Genomic DNA, 20,167 nt, shown 5'->3' on the forward strand with positions numbered 1-20,167 from the left:
ATGCTAGATTAGAGTGTGGATACTTCAGCAGTGCATACTTGACTGGGGCGAAGTCTTTTGTTCTTGTAGATGGTGGGAAGGAGCTTGTTGCGCTGCAGCAGTGCTGTCTCTGAAAGAGGGCAAGCCTGTCAAACCAATCTGCCGGACCCCCATAAGACCTGTTCTGGTTGCCATGGTAACAGCCTCCTCATCGAGGATGAGGGGATATAAAGGGTGTGTTCACATGCCCCCCCTCCCCTCCCTCCGACCATTTCATGAGCTTCCTGCTGCAGTGCACCTTAACATCTGTGTCTTTCTTGCATCGTATATTCTGGACTAATACGCGGTTTATTTAAGATGTTTTTTTTTTATGTGTGTCCGTTTTAGCGTGCATCAAATTTGAAGGCACTTTGAATGTCTCAGCACATGGATGCTGAGACAAAGACCAGCCGGTATGCGAACAGTGTAGCACCTCACTCCCTCTGGTGGCGAATCTGTAATCTTCACCGTGCAGCGTGAATCCTGGACCACAGTCAGCTGAGATGAGATATTTATTTTTGACTCCTCTCTAATGCTATCATCTCTCTCTCTCTCTCTCTCTCTCTCTCTCTCACTCTCTCCCCCGTCACTTGCTCCAACAGGTGACCTGTCCCCTCCCCGGTGTCCCAGCAGGCAGGCATGGCAGACGGTCAGCAGACAGACGAGCACTGGGCCTCTAACGGCCAGGAGAACGCCGAGAATGGCTACTCCGCCTACAGCTCTGCCTACAGGGAGAATGGATTCCACGGTGGGGCAGCTGCACATCCCGGAGCGACAGGTAGGAACGCAGACACGGTGTGTTTGTGAGTGTGTGTGTGTGTGTGTGTGCAAGCATGTGACTACAGCACCAGGTCAATAACATTGATTAGACCGCATACACATACTGCCAGATGGGTCTGGGTAAATGGGATTGGTTCCATGGTGCCAGGCAAGAGCAGTCAATCCACAAAAAGGCACGTGTTTCACATTTAAATGAGTACTGAACACAACCAAGCTGCTGTGGCAGCGATAGCAAAGGTTGAAGGACAATGCTGTAGTCCCCCAAGACACCTGGTAGAGGACATCTGGACCTTTTCTGGAAGTTAACCAGAAAGCTCCATGACTTCTAGTTGGAAATACTCCAAGCTTTGATTAAAACGTGAAGGACAGGGGAGGTATCTTGCAATAAAGCTGTTTTATATTAATGTGTTGCACGTTGAAGACGTCAGAAACATGCTTGTTTTAAGGTTTTTACTCTTTGCACTTTGGAAAAAATGCATCGGACAAAACTCTGTAAGCTCCCTATTAGGTCATGCTTACATATCCAAGCATGCTATATCAATGTGCATGTGTACATCTGGGGGAACCCTTAATTTCCATTAAAAAAAATCAAATTCAATGTAAATAGTAAGTTGGTCAATGTCTTTTGATATTTTGTGGTTGATTCAGATTATTGAGCCAGTATAATCTGACACAGTGTATGTTGTTGTTTGTATGACGATATACAACATCTGAGGTAAGTTGGTGCTCAAGATGCATCCATCTGCACGTGACATTGAGTAAAAGGCCCGACTGGCCACTAATCAAATCCTGGAGGAGCATGAGATTCATCAAACAAACACACACAACGAGCATTGTTCCAAACTCAAAGGGAGGCCACCCACAGAGATAAGGTCAGCAGAGTTATTCGTTTTTCATTTCCTTCCTCCCATCCATGTCTTTTCTTCCCGTTGTTGTCTCTCTCTCTCTCTCTCTCTCTCTCTCTCTCTCTCTCTCTCTCTCACTTCACAGTGGATGACTCAGCCAATTTGCCTCCCTCCCCTCCCCCCTCTCCATCCGCTGAGCAGATTGGGCCCGTGGCACAAGGTACACCCACTCACACTTGTAACCACTCAGACCATTCAGGGTGAGAGTGTGAATGGTTGTGAGAGTGGTAAAATATATATATATATATCTCTAAAAGAAGACAGCAAACATCTCCAGGATTTCAAGTTCTCATTGCAGCCACTGGCATGATTAGAAAAACTCCTCCTCTTTCTTCTGGTCCCTTTAATATCAGGGTCCTCTGTCGCCTTGCATGTCAGCTGATCGTTAAATCACCTTTTAAGAAGTCTGCAGCATGTGCCACACTGTCCTGTCCTCTTCACACTTTGGTCCATTTTACCAATATCAGTTCGATATTAGTTTTATTGGCCCTGGCTGCCAGGACTAGACAACCCAAGCACCCTTCCTCCCTTTTACGCTGTAGTGCATAACCTGCCACCGGAGCCCTTCATCTCACTAGTCTGCTTTCTCCTCAAAACATCTCCTCTGTTGCTCATCGTGTCTGTTGATTTTCTGAAGGAGTAAATCACAGATTGGCTTTCAGCTCTTTGCTCACAGAGAACAGCACCGTCTGCTTTCTGATCACTTCCTTCTTGCATGCGGCATGCAATCGCAAAAGCGCACTCCCACTGTAGTACATGTTTATGACTAATGCCAGTTATTCGTTAATAGACAGAACTAATCCTAAGGGCGCTTTCACGAGCCAACATTTACTGCTAAACCAAAGCAGACTAAATAGAAAACGAACCATAAGTATCAATATCGCTCTGATTCGGAGAAGCCAAACAGACTCTGGCCAGTGAAAGCGCCCTAACAATATTTTTCTCATACTTTTAAATATGTTTTCATTAAAATGGGATATATTCTTGAAAAAACAAACGACTAAATGCATCAAAGTCAGGGTTAAAATATGTTATATACGACTGTAGTACGACGCTCAGACTATTATTTCTAAACCCAATGTGCAAACTCTGAAGAGTATATTTTCAAAATTCATGTTAAATATGAATAGATCAAGACTAAGATAGAAGGTGTGATAATTGCATCCCATGCATCTCCATCAGAGCTGAAAGTAACCCATGTAACCCCAAGCTTTGTTGTCCTCCATGTCTCATCTATGTGTCCCCCTCCCCCTGCTCAAAGAAGATAAAGTAGAAGTTGTCAGTCAACAGCAGGAGGAGGAGGAGGAGGAAGAGGCTCCAGAGGAGCCGCACAGTTACCAGGAGGAAGTGGCAGACTTGCTCTTAGAGCAGACAGATTATTTAACAGAGCCCCAGGCTTTGGGCTGCCAGCAAGCCCAGACACCTGAGGTCCTCAATGGAGGAAGTCATCAAGGTGAACACAGCCCGTCACAAAAAGGTGTGTGTGGTTTCTATTGGGTTTTGTTCGCGTGCCTACAGTTTGTGTGAGCGTACTGTATGTGTGAGCAACTGTACATCCTTCCTCTTTTGAAAGCGTGTTGGAGTGAATGTCTTTTACCTATTACCTTTTTTTTGCATGATCCTCTTTGAATTAACGGGTGCTCAATATTTTCCACTCTTGATTTATAACTTGTGATGCGACTCAGGCTTTGCCGCCAACCTTCCTGCAGCTTTGTTGCTCTTAAATCCTTAAGCTTCTGCTTCAGTACCTGAAGTTGCCTCGTGCAAAATGACGTGACATAGCATTTTGATTTTGTGCTTTGTCATGCGAAACATAACCATTTGCTTTTCATTGGAGTGACAGTAGAACACCTGATCAACCATATTGTAGTTGATCGGTTCTGCACTTTTGTATTGCCAGCTACATTGCAAATGTCACTGTCTACACTGTCAAGTGTCACTAGTATTAGTTGTCTGTATATTTGTATGTGGGTTTTGCTGGAATATTGTGTGCAAGAAGGTGTTTCTGAGTACACCCACCTGTATGGGAGCTTAATGAATCAGTCTTGAATGTATTTTAAGTCTGTTCTATTTCACTTTCTTTGAGTTTCAATGTTGTTTTCATTTCATCCCAAGGCAAAGGATAATTCTGTTTTCCTATTGTTACTAAGGACACACTTACATTTATTACATAACACCCTCATTGGACATGTATCACCATCCTTATTATCTCTAAGGTTAATTGAATTAAGAACATACCCTGAATAAATGTACTTCCAAGCAGTGTAAAGATTAATCCTCCTCCACAGTGTTCCTGTACTTGCTATAGAAACCGTAATGACACCATTAACACTCAATTACATCAACAACAAAAAAATGTTAATATCAGGTTGACCATGTTTTGTCAATCCTTGTATTACAATAGGAATTCAATATATTTGTGTAGATTTATTTCTTGCCATCTAACATCATGCAACTCATTCCTTCATTCCAGTTCTGCACGCTATCTTAGGTGCTGTGACCCCCTCTGTGCTGTTATGGCCTGCTGCAAAATACACTGTGCTGTGTGTTTTGCTTGATGGAGAGCTACTCTATCTGTGTGCAGAAGGCCTCGGCTTGACTGTATTGGCTAGCTTTTGTGGATGCTTCAAGCAAAGCTTTTAGCTTATAGGACTTTGTACAAAGTTGTACAGTATCCTTCAAACTCACAGCCCAGCCAGAAGAACGTGTGAGTCAGGAATCTTGTGAGTCTGCTATGAAGGAAGATGAACCTCAAGTGGCGTCGCTACAAGAGACACGGTTGGCTGTTGAAAGAGCAACACCTGAAAGTGCAGAGCTCGCCTCGATTGAGCTCTCTGACACCTCAATTGAGCAGAGTGACCAAGAGAGAAAGGATGTAGTAGAAGAGGCTGCTGAGAGCCACCTGCTTGTAGAGTCCAAAGAAAAAGAAGCAAAACAATCTCGACTAACAGAGGAGTTATCAAATCTTAAGGAGGACGACAAAGAGGGAGATATCTTACCAAGCAAATCAGGAGCCCCTATGAATGAAAGCAAGGAAAATCCAGAGCCGGTTGAGGGGATAAATAAGGAGGGCCAAGATAGTGGCACTGACATTGAGTTGCATGAGATACCAGTGACTGACATTCAAAAAGAGGACCAAAGGCAAGAAGCAGTCGAGTCAAGTCCAGAACCTGTCACAGAGTTGAAAGAGACGTCAGATATTTTACACGAGTTTGGAGCAAAAAACTACTTTGAGACATCCTCAAAAAGCCACGAAAAGGAGTCATCACAAACCCAGAGCTATTACGAACTCAGCACAGCAGCAGAGAAAAAGTTAAGTGAGGACACTGAAAGCATTGTGCAGAAGCTCGGGGAACAACAGGAGATGTCAGCCAAAATATCTCCTGGTAAGATGTCACTCGAACAAAGAAGCCTCTCCCTAAACATTACTGTTGGATCTTCAATAGGACAAATAGGGAAGGGAGAGAAGTCAATGACCTTGTGTCCAATCAGTGGAAGCTTTGCTGAATCTGAAGTTTACCCTTTAACTCCATCTGTGGAGAGCCAACTCCAATTTCCTCCAGCTGTCTCCATTACCCCAACTACCCCTGACTCACCTCCAGAGGCAAAGGCAGACAAGCCTTTCCTTTCTGATAAGCACAAATGTCTTGAACATTCAGGCAGTCTCTCTGAAATGTTGGACCTGGCAGGAGATCTGCCTCAGCCATCATTAGAGAGGAGGGAGCTTGACCACATGAGGCGAAAGTCCGTGCCCGCCAATGTATCAGCTCTGGTGGGGAGTTCTTTGGCCAAGCTGGCCTTGGTAGATCAAACCTTAAGAGTGGTAGGAGGGGAAAACCAACTGGAGGAACTGGGCTACTGTGTCTTCAATGAGTACTCGGGGCCCATGCCTTCTCCTGCCGATGTACCTAGTCCTGGAGGCTCTCCGCACCAGCGTTTCCCTTCAATGGAAAGTGAAGTTGAGGAGGAGCTTGGTGACACGGAAGTTGAAGGAATTCAACAAAAAGATCATGAAGGAATTATCCCTGAGATTTCTCAAAAAACTGTGTCCGAAAAGAAAGATTCACCAGTCGAAAGTACCATGATTCTTGAGAGGGCCGTGACAAGTGGAGTAAAACCCGATCGTCTAAGAATCCCATTGACTTCCTCAAAAGACAGATTGACTGAGTTTCGTTTGGAGAGTGGCCTGCCTGGTGACAGAAAGATCCAAGCAATTCCTGAGGTAGACATTGAAAAAGACCCCTCCAGAGAGGCTTCTCCCATCCCACCAGACAGCTCCTTTACTTTCACTCCATTGGAAACTGGAAGCAAGGTTCCCCCAACTCCCACCACCCCCAACTCCCCAAATGATACACCCTTAGAAACCCAAATTACTGGAGAGAAGGCAGCGAAAGATGTCCGACCAGAGGTTAAAGCAGAGAATGATCAAGAGTCTGAGAGGATTGATACGAAACAGACAGAGTTAGACAAAGAAATGCTTAAATCTGAGCAGGAGGATTCAGAAGAAAGAGGGGATGAACCAGAAATGGCAAACATACCTTCAGCATCATCTCAGTCTTCAGGAGAGAGTACAGAAAAAGATGACGAGAAGATTCAAAGTGAGCGTGGGACACCTACAAGATTAGAAAGAAAAGAAAGGCAAGAGACCTCAAAAGCTGTTCAGGATTTAAGCACTGAAAAACCATTAGATGAGAAAGATGACCAAATCCAGTTACAGGAGGTGGCTAAAGGTGCACCAAAACCACATATAACCTCCCCAGTCATCATCATACCTCAAGCACAATTAGAAGAAGAAGCAGATGAAGAGGATGATATTGAGATTGCTGAAGAGCCTCAAGAGGTAATGGAGGAAGATGAAGTGCCTAAGAGTCCAATCAAGGTGAGGCTGACGGTAGGCGATCAGATGGCGGAAGACGATCCCAAGTCTAGCGCAGAAGACTGGAGTCACAGTGTGCAAAACAGTGATGGTGGGGACCCTGCGACTGACAGTTCGCACTTGTCTCCATGCTCTGATCGTGATCTACCACTGCAACCGGATGAAGGTGGCAGAGATGATTGGATGGGGGAGGATAAAGAAGGGACGAAAGAGGAGGGCGAGGTGGTAAAGACAGACCAAACAGTGGAGGAGCAAGTGGAGGAAGTTGGTTCTGATGGAGTAGGCGAAGAGAAAGACATGAAAACAACAGAGGATGAGGGGGAGGAGAGGATGTGTGAAGAGGAGAAAGACATCGAGATTGGTCAGGAGGTTGAAGAGACTTCCGCTGTGCCCTGCCAGGCCAGTCAGGTACCTAACGATGAAACCACCATGGACGTCTCCCTCCTAGATACAGACAGTGGCTGGATGGACTCACAAGGTACCCCGAGCTTGCAAAATTAATCACACGTACAATAAATGTTTAAGACACTTATTGTATTTTTTAATACCGAAAACTAGCTTACACCACAAAGCTTGTTTGCGAGTAAATCTTAATGTGTCTTCTGTACTAAGCTAGCTCCCAGCTAGCTAGGAGTGTGGAGAATTAGTCCTCTTTTAATCCCTCTCCACTGCAGATGATGACAAAAGTATCATGACTGAGCAAATCGAAGCCCTTCCTCAGGTCCAGAGTCCTACCACTACACCTGTGGTGGACAGACCCGCTAAACGGGCCCCTGGCAGAGGAAGGGGCCACCCTGGCACCACTGAGAGTAAAGTGTCCCGCAAAGTACCCAGCCACCATCCAAGAGAGGAGATGAAGAAGAAAAAAGGTTCCAATTCTGTATTCAAGAAGTGTTGTTCAGCTTAAAGCTAATTATATACTTTTGTATTTTGTATTATATTGATGTTAAGCACAGATTTAGCCTCTTTGCAGTGCATTTCACCGAGGTTTGCATGTTGGTATAATCCTGTCTCTCCTCTTTGCTAGTAGCCGTGAGGAGGGCTGACCAGATAAAGGTGTCAGCCCTCCAAAGTCGTTCTCCATCTCGAAAGAGTGTAGCCAAAGCGGCAGCCAGACATCCTAGGCCCGCTCTGCTTCACGGCTCTGCTAGACGCAAGGCCACAGGTGAACAGTCTTCACCGGGAATCAGTGCTGTGGATAGAGAGAGTGTAAACTAATTCTAATGTAGACCCTACACCTTTCCGTCTATTGTTTTTTTTATACTGGCTTAATAGGAACATATGCGTAAAAATAACAGAAACAAGTATTACTAAGTTTCTTTAGACCTGACAAATGATGATTTCTCTATTTTACCAGATTCAATTGAGTCAAAGCTTGAACAATTTAGGGTTTTAATTGTTGCTACAAACATACAATAACAGGTGTTTTATTGACTTTACTCTCTCTCTATCAATGGCTGTTTGACTAATCACACGGGTGCAATGTAGCTGGCAAACATCATGTGCTGCGGTCTTTTTTTAAATCAGCTCAACTGCTTTGTCTTTTTTCTTTGTTCTCATTTTGTCAAAAAAGGAGTATCTACCCCTGCTTGGCCTCATATTCATGTTTCTTTCTGCTCACTGATGCCTCTGTAATTTGCGATTGCAACTCTGGTTTCATTCATTTCTCTGATCATGAAATGACACTTGTGTACGTGTTTGCTGGGAAATGGCTGCATGTCGGAGGTTGTGTGTTTGGTTTCAGCTGCTGTGAAAAGGTCTTTGTGACTCAAATGATTTCTGACGTTTACGTTTTGGTACTGTATTCAGAGTGCATTTATGGATGTCTATGTGTGTTGTGTGCGAAAAGTCACATTCTCAAATGTGTCTCCCTTTGTTGGATTACATCGATCATTACAGATGAACTCTTTTTTTTTTTCAGGTATGGAAAGCCATCAGCCCCTCAGTGTGGCCCACCAGTCCAGGGAGAGGACTACTGTAAGTACTATCAGCACTATCATGACACACGAGCGCACTCGCTTTATTTTAAATGCATGCTTATTAATTATGAATGGTTATTAGCATTTAGCATTTTAGTTATGTTAATGCAGCAGTGAATACATCATCGTCAAGCATATAGGAGGAAATACTAGACCCTGCATTTCACAGCGTATAACTCTGTGTAATGGGCCGTGTTGTTTGCATGACAAACTGGATGTTTTCTTCCTTTTTTTTTAATGTCTGCATGTTGTTTCTCTCTATGTGCACGTTCGTTTTGTCTTGCATGCCTGCCTCTGTCCTTTTGCCAGTCTCGACTGAGAAAATCTGTGAGTATAGATATCAAATAAAGAGGAGGCAGACAGTCATGGGCAGGTTTTACTATTTTACCAACGCGTATAATGTGCAGTACAGGGGCCCCTTTAGATATACCTTGAACTCCATCTTTCACCTAAAAGTTTCATTATGTTTCACGTCTTTTGAATAAACATCTCCATCCATTCTCTTAAAAGAAAGCATCACTTGTGCATGTTGATCATTCAGTATCATGGTTTCAAAATGATGTTGTTTTCTTGAGTGCTGTGCAGATTGTTTTGTACTGTAAGCTGTCGGTGTTTGGTCCACTCCATCCCATCTCACGTCTTCGTCTCTCCATCTGCTTGTCGCCTCCGCCTCACATCCCTGCATGCTTTCCTGCCTCTCGCCGCGGCTTTCGGTCCAGAGCCCCACGAGGGCCGTTCTGTTAAAGATGGCAGCTCAGCGCCGGGGGACCGATTACCCGCCCCCCCGGCCCAACTCCGCCTGTAGCCTTAAACGGAGCCCCCTGGTGCAGGCGGAGCTCAATGAGGCCCGTCCCTCCTCTGCATGCTCCCACCAGTCCCCTCTGCCACACAAATGGGCAGAGAAGGTAAAATGAAAAGAAAACAGGGCTTGACAGGGAGCTTTAACTGGTGAGTGAGCTCGGGCGTTGACTCCACAGTGTGTGTTTGTTCAGGAGAGAGCATACCGCAGCCCAGAGAAGAGGTCGTCTCTGCCCAGGCCAGCCAAATCTCTGACACGCCACATCCCTGCTGCTGAACAAGAAGACAACACCCCCTCCAGGCCAACCTGTAAGAATACACACACACACACACACAAACTACAAAACAGACTCTTCCAGCTTGTTTGCCTCATAAAATGAACTCCCCTTACACAGCAGATTGCCTCTTTAATCTCTAACACTTATCCTGTGACTCTCCTCATATCACTTTCTTCCGAATGATTTTATTAAATTCTAACTCCAACCACATTGTTTCCCTTCACATCCTTGTTCACTCTTCCCCTTTTGCCTCCTTGTCCTTTTTGCCGCTCCCCTCTCAAAAGCGATCCAGTCCAGAGCGGACAACAGGTCTGGAAGAGCCCCTGGTACGGCAGGTAGACCACCTAGTAGCTCCTGTTAGACCCATCACACCCTGCTCATCGACATGTGACACCTGGTTATTAGTGTAATGTGGTTTTTGTTGTGGTTTTTGTTCTTTATATTATGTATAGAAGCGAGCGGCGTCCATTGACTAGGCATTCATTCATTCATCTCGTGAATTTGCAAGCTTGTTTATGCAGTTTTGTTGCCAAATTTGCCTTGATATAATATTTAAATGTGTTAAATTTGGCTTCGTAAAACCTGCCGTAACTTTATCAGTGGAGCAGGTGGGATCCATAACAACAGGTTGCTACTTCCTGTTTTTTATGGCAACAAGCCGCCGGCGTTTAATTAATTCAGTTGCTTTCACAACGTCCTTGTCAAACAGTTGTGTTTGACCTGGCTTGTTTGTTTTGTGGAAACGGACAGCAGAGCAGTGCTGACAGTTCCATGACAACCACATGAAGGGTCATACACTCCAATCCACCTGTTGCTCCATTGTCTTCCTCCCTTTTTCTCTTCGTCCAAAGTGTTTCTGCCCAGGACGGGTTTTCTTTCATTCCACGTCTCTCCTCCTCTTCGTCCTTGTAATCCAGACACATATCTCTTCTTCTCTCAAGGTACAGAGTCTGCACGTTCCCGATCAGTCCGCAGCGGGACCTCCACCCCCGGCTCCACCGCCGTCACGCCCGGCACCCCCCCCACCTACTCCTGCCGCACCCCCGGCTCTCGCACGCCCGGCAGCCACACGCCAAAGTCCTTCAGCGTCCTCCAGGAGAAGAAGGTGGCGGTGATCCGAACCCCGCCCAAGTCGCCGTCCTCCGCCCAGCGGCAGCTGAAGGTTCTCAATCAGCCCCTGCCTGACCTGAAGAATGTAAAGTCCAAGATTGGGTCCACCTCCAACCTCAAGCACCAGCCGAAAGGCGGACAGGTAACCGGCCCTGTCGAGGTCCAACCGAGTCAAATCTGCACTCTGCAAGATTTTAAACAGAATCCTTCACACAGAAACAGACACATCTATTGATTTATTCAAAATAGTCTGCAGCGCAGGGAGAGAGATTTACCTGACATCAATAATAATGAAGTCATTGAAACTTTTAAATGTCATGCATTTACCTGTTTCTGCCACATGGGGGCAGTAAAGAACCACGTTATATTGTACACATCTAAATAGATAAAAAAAATACTATACTGCAAATCAAGGAAGATTACATTTGTGTAACTTCTAATAGTATGAGTAATATATATATTATTTTGAAAATAAGGTTTGCACCTTTGTTTAATGTAGCTGTGCAGCATGGATATCCTCGACTTCTATTCATACATACTGTTAAAATGACTGTGCTGTTAAAAGAAAAGAATAATAAAAAGACAGATGCAAGAGACATGGACATTGAAAACAAAGCAAAACGGATTATTTAATCAAACTTTTACTTATTATTAGAAATGGGTTGATGAGTTGATGCATGTCACATCCCTCTCCTTCTCTGTCTCCCTCCGAGCTGTCGAAGTATCGTAAAATATCTCTCCTCACATCCTCACCATCACTCACTGCCTCTAAACCCCGTGCCGTCGCTTCCTCTGACTGTCCTCTCCCTGTCTGCCGTCCTCTCTGTCATCAGCTGCCTCTGTCTGTCGTCCTCCTTAAGTCTCAAACGTTTCTCTTTGCCGAAGAAGGATGTCAAACCAGCTTCAGCCGCTAAAACGGCTATTCTCTTAAGAATGTCCCTTAAACTGCCTCCGAGGAGCAGTCAACCTGCAGAATCATTTGCCCTGGGGAGCAGCCTCCGTCATCGCTGTGGAGGATTCCCCCTCCGGCTCTCTGTATTAATAATTGCAAGCGGAAGGAATTACTTATTGAGGAAGTTGCATCAAGAATAGAATGAAAATATACCACCTCCCATCACTTTGAACCTGAGAAAGAGGTTTGATTTCTCACTCTACTGAACTAAAGAGGTGCAAGTTGAAGTTCCCTGTGCATGCACACACAATGCTCCTCTCATCTTCGTCTACGAGGTGTAACAGGTGTAACAGATGGACTTTTCATTAAGCCCATGGGGAGTATGGAGGAGGAGGCCACTTCTTCTCTCCTCTTTAGGGAGAAATGTTGAATGAGGCCCGGTGACGCACGGCTGGGATGAGCAGCACTAATGCTTCACGTCATTTTATTTTGACATTCAAAAGCCTGAAACATTGCGTTTGCACAAAAAGAAGCCGTTAAGAATGAAAAGTGAGAGTGTAGCCTCTGTGTTTTGGCCTGATTTTGTTGTTACAACATTGTCATTTTGGGAGATTTTTGTCCGCTACCTTAACACAGACATATTAATAATTAAACAAAGCTGTTTGCATAATGTAGCGCTGCCACAAATGATTTTGAATGGTATCTTCAGTATTGAATGAGCTGTTGCAAATCCTTAATTATAAGCCATCATCAAAATAGTTGATCGATAAATTGACCACTTGTTTCAACTCCAGTATAATAGATTTTAAAATATACACATTCTTAGTTTGACTAGATCGTCGTGTGTGCGCGCGTGTGTGTGTGTGTGTGCATGTGTGTGTGTAAATGTGTGTGTGTTCGAGGAAGAGCTGTCAAAAGAATCCAGGTCAAGTCAGTGTCGACCGGAGACGGAGGCTTGCTGTCGGGTCTCTTGTGTGTTCTCCCCTCAACCTCTTTCTCCTTGATTTCCTCCCTCTCCCTGTGTTCACCTTCTTACTCTTTTATGAACAGAGTATCGGCCTTTTTTTTAATTTAATTTGAATTTTACAAAACAACACGGAATGGCGCACAAAGCAGAAATACTGTCGTTGGTTGTATTGAACCACAAGTGAGCTCAGTTTATCAGCACGTGTAATGTAAATGCATGTAGAGACACGTGGATCTCACACTCAGCCAAATGAGGCACATGTAGTGTTTTTTCCTTTTCTGAATTCGATTTTGTTTTAGGTTCAAATTTCACACGAGACGCTGGACTTCAGTCATGTTCAGTCAAAATGCCGCTCCAAGGATAATCTGAAGCACTCGCCCAAAGGAGGCAATGTATGTACGCCTTTCTCTTTTCTTTTTCTTTTGCTCTCCTTTCTTTCTTCCTCTTTTCAGCTGGGGCTGCTTCTATGTGTGCGTCTGTCCACCCATCTGTTTGTCTGTTTCAGTCAAGACTAAGAAGGGTTTATATCCAAAGTTCCATACATCCATGTTACTTCTTCGTCAACCAAGAAGTAAAGTTCCCTACTCCCCAAGTGGTATTTTTTGCACTTGGGATTCAAAGTGTTTCAGATATGCTTCAGGCTGTAAGAGCTCTATTCAAAGCAGGGGCGAGTTCAAGACTCCATGGACTACAGCGCTTGAAAGTGCCGCTTCATGTTGTCTTTATCCCTGCAGAAAAACAAAACTCCGTCCACAAAAAGGCTTCAGTTGTTTTTTTCTGTGCTCTAGATCAGCTGAAATTCAAATTCCCCATCGCTGAAGTGAGTGCCGGCAGATTGATAGGTCGTGGATTTAAAATTGGGACACTTTTACAGGATTATTTTGAGCAGGAAAGGGAGGGAAGGGGGAGGGGGCATTTTTTAAGCTCCGCCCATCCAGTCATGCCCTCAATGTTTGCTGTTTGTATTAAAAAAAGGTCACCCTGTCATTCCCAGGTCATGATTCCAAGTGTTAAACTGGACTTTAGCCACGTTCAGGCTAAATGTGGCTCCCTGGACAAACTCCAGCACGCAGCAGGCGGCGGAAACGTGAGTAACTCTGCAAAAAAAAAACACACACATTCAACATATGCAATTAGGAACGAACATTTGTGTGTTGTGTACCTCTGAGTGTCATTTTCTCCGCACACAACACGTCATGTAAACACCCCTTTACAGCGTGCAGGGTTGTCTCTGCATCTTTTTGACATTGTTTGCACTAATTGGACAATAAAGTTGAATTGACGCACCTGCTCCATGTAGCGTCACACAGTGGCTGTGTTGCGTCTGCTCGCTTTCATGTCAACCTCTCTCCAGGGAACCGACATCGGCATCACTGTGTCTCCTGATTGACTTCATCGTTTCTTTTTTTGCACCACGAAATATACGTCCCCTTTGTCCTCACTGCATTTGACTTTCTGGAGCTCCCTTTTTTTTTTTCTTCTCTCCACTTCTTCAGGTAAAGATGTGTTAATATGTGCTTTGTGCTGCTGCCCCACAGATCCAAATCCAGACCAAGAAGGTCGACTTGAGCCACATCACCGCCAAATGTGGCTCCATGTCCAACATCCGTCACAGACCAGGTACGGGAAACATGTACAATATGCAATAATATCACTTTGTTTTCTGAAAGGGTGTTGAAAACCAAAAGACCAACCATTTTGACGAGCACAGTGTCCTTTCTGTGCACTGCGGTGTGCACACTTAGATTCTGTCTTTGCTCAGGAGAAGCCCAGCGAGCGATGCCCTGTGGGTTTGATACTGTTCTTCCCTTTCTGCCCTGTTCCCAGGGGGAGGTCATGTGCGCATTGAGAATGTGAAGCTAGACTTTAAAGACAAGGCCGCTGCCAAAGTCGGCTCTCTGGGCAACTCCAGCCACACTCCTGGAGGGGGGAATATTATGGTAAAAAAAAAAAAAAAAACGAAGCACACAAATACAGTATTCTGTTTCTGTAGAAATAAAGAGGAGAAAACACCCTTTTTTTTCTGCACCCGCCAGATCGAGAGCCACAAGCTGTCCTTCCGGGAATCAGCCAAAGCTCGGGTGGATCACGGCGCAGAAATCGTCATCACGCACACCCCCGGGGTCGAGACGGGCGGCACTTCCCCGCGCATGTCCTCCTCTGGCAGCATCAACATCCTGGATACGCCCCAGCTCTCCACGCTGGCCCAGGATGTCACCGCTGCCCTGGCCAAGCAGGGCTTATGAGCGGGCTGCTGCCCCCTGCTGAGGATACCCTCCAGAATCCACACCGTCACTCCTCTACCCCATCAATCTCATTCACTCATAAGCATCCAAAGTGTTCTCCCATGGTCCTTCACTGCAACATGACCCCCCCACACACTTGACCCCACAGGTTCTACAGCTCTAGGCGATCGACTGTCTCGTCCATCCACGACCCTTCCGGCCCTTCTAGTGGGGACTTTCCAAACTCAAGGATCATTTCTCATTCCCGCCCTCAAATGGGACACGCCCCCGTCACTCTTTATTTGTTTTTCATTTATGTTCCTTCGCTCAAATGTGGACTTTTCTTTATTTGGTTCTAGATAGGCTGAATGCTAAGGTTTGAGTGGACGTGTTTGTCGAAGAAGGCATCGAAGGTTTTACGATTGTACAGTGATTTTTAGCGTGAAAAGCATCACATTCCACTCGTCTGATGATAAACGGTAATGTGAACTGTTGCATAATGTTCATTCAGAATTAATATGGTACTCAGTGCAAGAAATAGCTACTAGATACTAGACGCTAGTCTTAAAAGAAACAACTGTGTGAGAGACTTAACCTCCAGAAACATGGCTTGTAACTACCTGCAGAAGAATGGCTGAAGAGCATGTCTGCTGAGATGTGACATGGTTTCTTTGTTTGTTCGTTGGTTGGTTTTAATCTCATGATTTCCTGATTATGTGCTGAATTGTTGGAGCAATTGTTATGTTTTCTTTTTATATATGTCACTGTAGTGGAAGTTGTTCCCGTTTTGTATGCTCCCTGCAGCTACACTGGCTTATTAGCACTTAAATAGTTTCCCGCAAACCAATGGGCTGCTCTTTTTGTTTGATTTTACATTAGCTCTGTGATTTGTATTAGGCTGCAACAATGCTGTTACGCTGGCATGGCAAATACATGATGAATAAATTAGATCTATTTGGAGCAATTGTAAACCTGTCAGTGTGAGTGTAAACAACCAGGATGCATCCTCGTGTCTCTACTTTAAGGTCAGATCCTCAGATCCCTAAACCGTCCCTCATGCTCCTGTGATCTTCCTGCCTAGAGACTAGGTTGTGCACTGTATTTGAAGTTTGTTTCAAAAGTAGAAAAAAAAAAAAAAGAAGCTTTATAAGAAAACATTCCATTAAAAGAGGAGCTACCTGGCCCTTTAGTGCGAGCGAACCGGTAACTTCACAGGAAATGAAAGCCGAAGCGAAGGAGGAATGAAGAATGGGACGAACCCCCAACTTGCAGCTGTTGGAATTCATTATTAAAAAAAAGAATAACTTGTTCTAGCATATTCTCTGCTCACCATTGTGGAACTCCTCTGCCCCCCTTTTTCTCCTCCCCTGGTGTCAGTTACCCCTCCAGTGTTTTTCTGTGCAACCTATATTCTTGCCCCCCCCCCCTCTCTAGCCCCTCTTTGCCTTGTGTAAGTGTATTTAAAAGACCATGTAGATGTGTGCACTCTTTCCGATGTTTGAGACGTACTGATGACAAATGCTCCTGCAGGATGACGACAACAGAAATAAAGAAAATGAAAACGGACTCACGCTTGTTTTCGTATGAATTCTCCAAAAAACAAATGACCAATTCATCTCCAGCGTGCATATTTTTTAAATCCAGTATAAAGAAAAGCAAATATATTGGGTGTGCATGTTGAATAAAAATGATTAGATTCATCACTGTTATTGGACTTTTATTTTTATTATCATAAATATGTTTGCACTTCTGCATTAACATAGTGATAAGTGGGGGACCTGATGTAATAGTTGTCCTTTATGTTTTTATTAAAGTAGTTATGTGCAACAGCGCCCCCTAGGGTCACGCTTTACGACTTTCAGGTGGCCACAATTTAGCATATTTAACGTTACCAGCTGGTAATTAAGTGAACAAGATACCACGTGTTTGTTAGAGCGGTTCAGAGGAACTGGAAGCCGAATTGTATTACTTTTGGACAAAGCCAGTCTTAACTGTTTGCCCGGTTTGTGCTAAACTAAGTTAGCAGCTGGTAGTTAGCTTCATATTTAGCGCACAGGCACGAGAGTTGTGGAAGCTAACTGTTGGTTAGGAAGCCAGTAAATAAGCTTGTTTTGACCCGCATTCTTTCACAGTTGTCTGTAAGAAAATAAGAATCAGTAGAGTGTCTTTTACAGCCCACCACCTCGTCCACCTGTGTTGTTAAACAACCTGTTGACATCCAATTGAAGGATTATGCCCCGTGTGAATGCACCATCCGGGTGCCAGTTCAACGCGTGTTTTGCAGGCGTTTGTGTTTCAGTCAAACGCTCTGTCATTTCCTTTAATGATGCACAAGGCAGAGGGTTGAGACGGACAACATCTGGCGCAGCCGCACACTGCGTCTTTAAGCTCCGCCGCCAAATAAATTAGCACGCCGATCAACTGTCGCTGTCCGGTAAGGGAGGTGCTGAAATCCGAGCGCTCTCCTCTCTCTCTCTCTCTCTCTCCCCCCTCTCTCTCTCTCTCCTTCTCTCTCTCTCTATCTATCCCTCTCTCTCTCTCTCTATTGCCGCCGACCGACCGACCGACACTTGCAGCCATTTTACGCAGGACGAACCCAATCATGTCGTGAGCGAAGCTCGCTGGTCACCTGGGCAGAGCCAGCAGCAGCAGCCGCCGCCGCCGCCGCCGCCGCCGCGCGCGCGCGTCCCGGTGGTCGCGAGCAGGCAGGTCCGGCCAAAATGGTGAAGAGGAAAAGCCTGGACGACAACGAGCCGGAGTGCGGGAAAGGAATACCGTTCCCCATCCAGACCTTCCTATGGAGGCAAACCAGGTCAGTGTGTGCTTCAGTGGAAATTGATAACAGGTGTTTGCCATCGCTGAGAATAAGGAGGATCAAGGATGTGACAGCAGCTGTGTCACACATATAAAGCCACCTGCATTTTAATCCTGTTCGGAGTCAAAATAGATGCATTGCCTTATTATAAATCAATGGATAGTCTGAGTGTGTCAGTTCCCTGGTGTCATTGAATGTTGTAAATGGAGGGGAGGTGGAGTGTCAACTGTGAACGGAGACAGATGCAGAATGCATGATGTCACACCTGTAAAGCAAATACAGAAAGTGGGCCAAAGAAAACAAGTCTGTGGATCAGCTGCTGTGAAATGACGGCTCCTGTTTGTGCAAAATGTCCTGTGCAGTATATTCCGTAAGAAATACGATTTGACAGAGGAGATTTAATGGTGTAACCTACATTTATCATTTATTTTGAAATGTTATATAAGCGTGTTTTTTTTTGTGTTTCTCAGTGCATTTCTGCGTCCAAAGTTGGGAAAACAGTATGAAGCATCTTGTGTGGTGAGTTATTTCATAATGCCGTGTGTGGGGAAACAATCGCTCCGTTCCCAGTAATCTGTTTTTACCTTAATGCACCTGCAAATCAAGTGGGCTCTTGATTTTACATTTAGCAAATGAGTTTTCCCTCTTGCTTCCTCCCATTAACCAGGAGCCAGACCTCTGCAAACTCATATCCATAATGACGCTTCTCCAGATCCCTTTGGATCCAAACAGAGCTGCCTCTGTCTCTCCCACGGGCATCGCCTTGCTTGGGGCCATACGGGGGCATTTAGATAGTCAAAGAAAGAGGCTTTAGTTCCTGTCTGATGTCTCTTTCTCTCCTTTTCTCTGGCTGCCTCCCCAGTCCTTTGAGCGGGTGCTGGTGGAGAATAAGCTCCACGGGCTGTCGCCGGCCCTGTCAGAGGCCATCCAGAGCATCTCCCGCTGGGAGCTCGTCCAGGCGGCCCTGCCTCATGTACTCCACTGCACCTCCATCCTGCTGTCGAACAGGAACAGGCTAGGTGAGGACACGCAACACACACACATTAGGTGCGCTTTAGGTATTGAGGTGACAGCCTTATCCAGGTTATCCTCATTCAACAAAACACAAAACTGATTCTTCTTTCAGCCACAGGGCAGCTACAGAACTGCCTGACTTACAGTACATCTAAAAATGGACTAATACAATATTTTTTTAATATTTCATTCTCTTCATCACCCTGACCTCTGACCTCCGACAGGCCACCAGGACAAGCTGGGCGTAGCCGAGACCAAGCTGCTCCACACGCTGCACTGGATGCTGCTGGACGCTGCCCAGGAGTGCAACCACGAGCCCAGCCTCAGCCACGGCTGGTCGGGGGGCAGCAGCAGCAGCGCCTTCCTCCAGCCGGTGGGCAACCAGGGTTCGTCCCCGGGGGCTCCCGGCTCATGCTCCGGCTCTGCCCTGGGGGGGTCGGGTCTCCAGCACAGCGGCTCCCTGCTGGAGGAGGATGAGCATGCTCGTACCAAGCTGTTCCACAAGAGTATGGCCACGGTGGAGCTGTTTGTGTTCCTGTTCGCTCCGCTTATTCATCGGATAAAGGTCCGTACCTGGAGATACAAATGCCTTGGAATACACCAGTATACAGGATCAATTCCATCCACTGTAACTGTGCAGTTGTACTCTTTTCTGTTGTAAAAATAATTATTTCGCAGCAGATTTATTCAGCCTGTCCCATATCAAACCCTCCAACACACACATACTCAGTGTCACCCTCTGGCTACTGATCTGTGTGTACTGATACAAGGGTCAGGTTACAATACTCCAGTGTTTCCCAACTGAACAATCAATGACTGTATCTTATGTAAGTGATCATATCATAATAGCAGTGCACTTTGGAATAGTCCAACAAGATGATTAAATCTAAGCATTTCAAGTCATAAAACGTCCAACAAGTTGCTTCTTACATTGATTGGATGATGATTGGATGGTTGAGAAGAAGTGCTAAATGTGCAAAAACCGCCTCCTTTATAAATGAGATTCTAAATGTATAATTTCTTTTCAAGGAGTCGGACCTGACCTTTCGATTGGCCAGCGGTCTGGTGATATGGCAGCCAATGTGGGAGCACCGCCAGCCTGACATCTCTGCCTTTACTGCACTCATCAAACCAGTCAGAAACATTGTGACAGGTGGAGAAAGAAATCCTCACTTACGGCCACGAAGGTCCCTTGTAAGCGGTTATCTATTTTGTTTGTTCATAATTAAGACGTGTAATCTTCTCCGCCTGTCTCAACAGCGAAGAGGAACTCCCCAGTCAACAACCAGTGCAGCCCCTGTGGATCTGGCAACCCTGGTCCCATGGTGAGTGAGCGCTTTATGCCTAGATCATGTCTGATTCATCGCCTCGTGTTGATTGAATGTGTTCAGGAAGCAGTGTGAGGCTTCTTCCCTTCCCCCTTTCAACATCCCCCTGAGGCTGGCAGCTAATATTCATTAGCAGCCAGCCATCCGGGAGCATTAGCGCGGTTAGCCAGGGTCATGACAGG

The 20,167-nt window shown here is 45.5% G+C and overlaps 2 protein-coding genes across 2 annotated transcripts in view; both read left to right on the forward strand.

Annotated features, from left to right (window-relative positions):
* Positions 1–624: 624 nt before the first annotated feature.
* Positions 625–16,394, forward strand: LOC142953013 (uncharacterized). Its single transcript, XM_076095071.1, has 15 exons — positions 625–796; positions 1,789–1,863; positions 2,965–3,180; positions 4,394–7,057; positions 7,254–7,448; positions 7,607–7,744; positions 8,501–8,556; positions 9,551–9,665; positions 9,919–9,969; positions 10,576–10,886; positions 12,903–12,995; positions 13,598–13,690; positions 14,142–14,223; positions 14,431–14,543; positions 14,640–16,394. Exons 1-15 carry the CDS (start codon positions 658–660, stop codon positions 14,847–14,849), a joined length of 4,551 nt encoding a protein of 1,516 aa, XP_075951186.1. The 5' UTR covers positions 625–657; the 3' UTR covers positions 14,850–16,394.
* A 1,154-nt stretch (positions 16,395–17,548) lies between these two features.
* Positions 17,549–20,167, forward strand: part of unc80 (unc-80 homolog (C. elegans)) — a 31,951-nt gene continuing 29,332 nt past the window's right edge. Inside the window, exons 1-6 of the mRNA XM_076094929.1 lie at positions 17,549–17,640; positions 18,114–18,162; positions 18,506–18,662; positions 18,882–19,222; positions 19,687–19,810; positions 19,918–19,982. Coding sequence (XP_075951044.1) covers positions 17,549–17,640; positions 18,114–18,162; positions 18,506–18,662; positions 18,882–19,222; positions 19,687–19,810; positions 19,918–19,982 — 828 coding nt within the window. The remainder of the gene's footprint in view (positions 17,641–18,113; positions 18,163–18,505; positions 18,663–18,881; positions 19,223–19,686; positions 19,811–19,917; positions 19,983–20,167) is intronic.

Source organism: Anarhichas minor, unplaced genomic scaffold (genome assembly GCF_050575085.1).
Source record: "Anarhichas minor isolate MPS153535 unplaced genomic scaffold, ASM5057508v1 ptg000018l, whole genome shotgun sequence".
NCBI classification, from domain to species: domain Eukaryota; kingdom Metazoa; phylum Chordata; class Actinopteri; order Perciformes; family Anarhichadidae; genus Anarhichas; species Anarhichas minor.

Bases quoted from the DNA above. Each gene is read 5' to 3' on its own strand.
- LOC142953013 (XM_076095071.1), top strand. From the start codon at position 658: ATGGCAGACGGTCAGCAGACAGACGAGCACTGGGCCTCTAACGGCCAG. The intron at 9,970-10,575 runs GTAGACCACCTA...TCTTCTCTCAAG, and splicing joins AAGAGCCCCTGGTACGGCAG to GTACAGAGTCTGCACGTTCC. The intron at 13,691-14,141 runs GTGAGTAACTCT...GCTGCCCCACAG, and splicing joins ACGCAGCAGGCGGCGGAAAC to ATCCAAATCCAGACCAAGAA.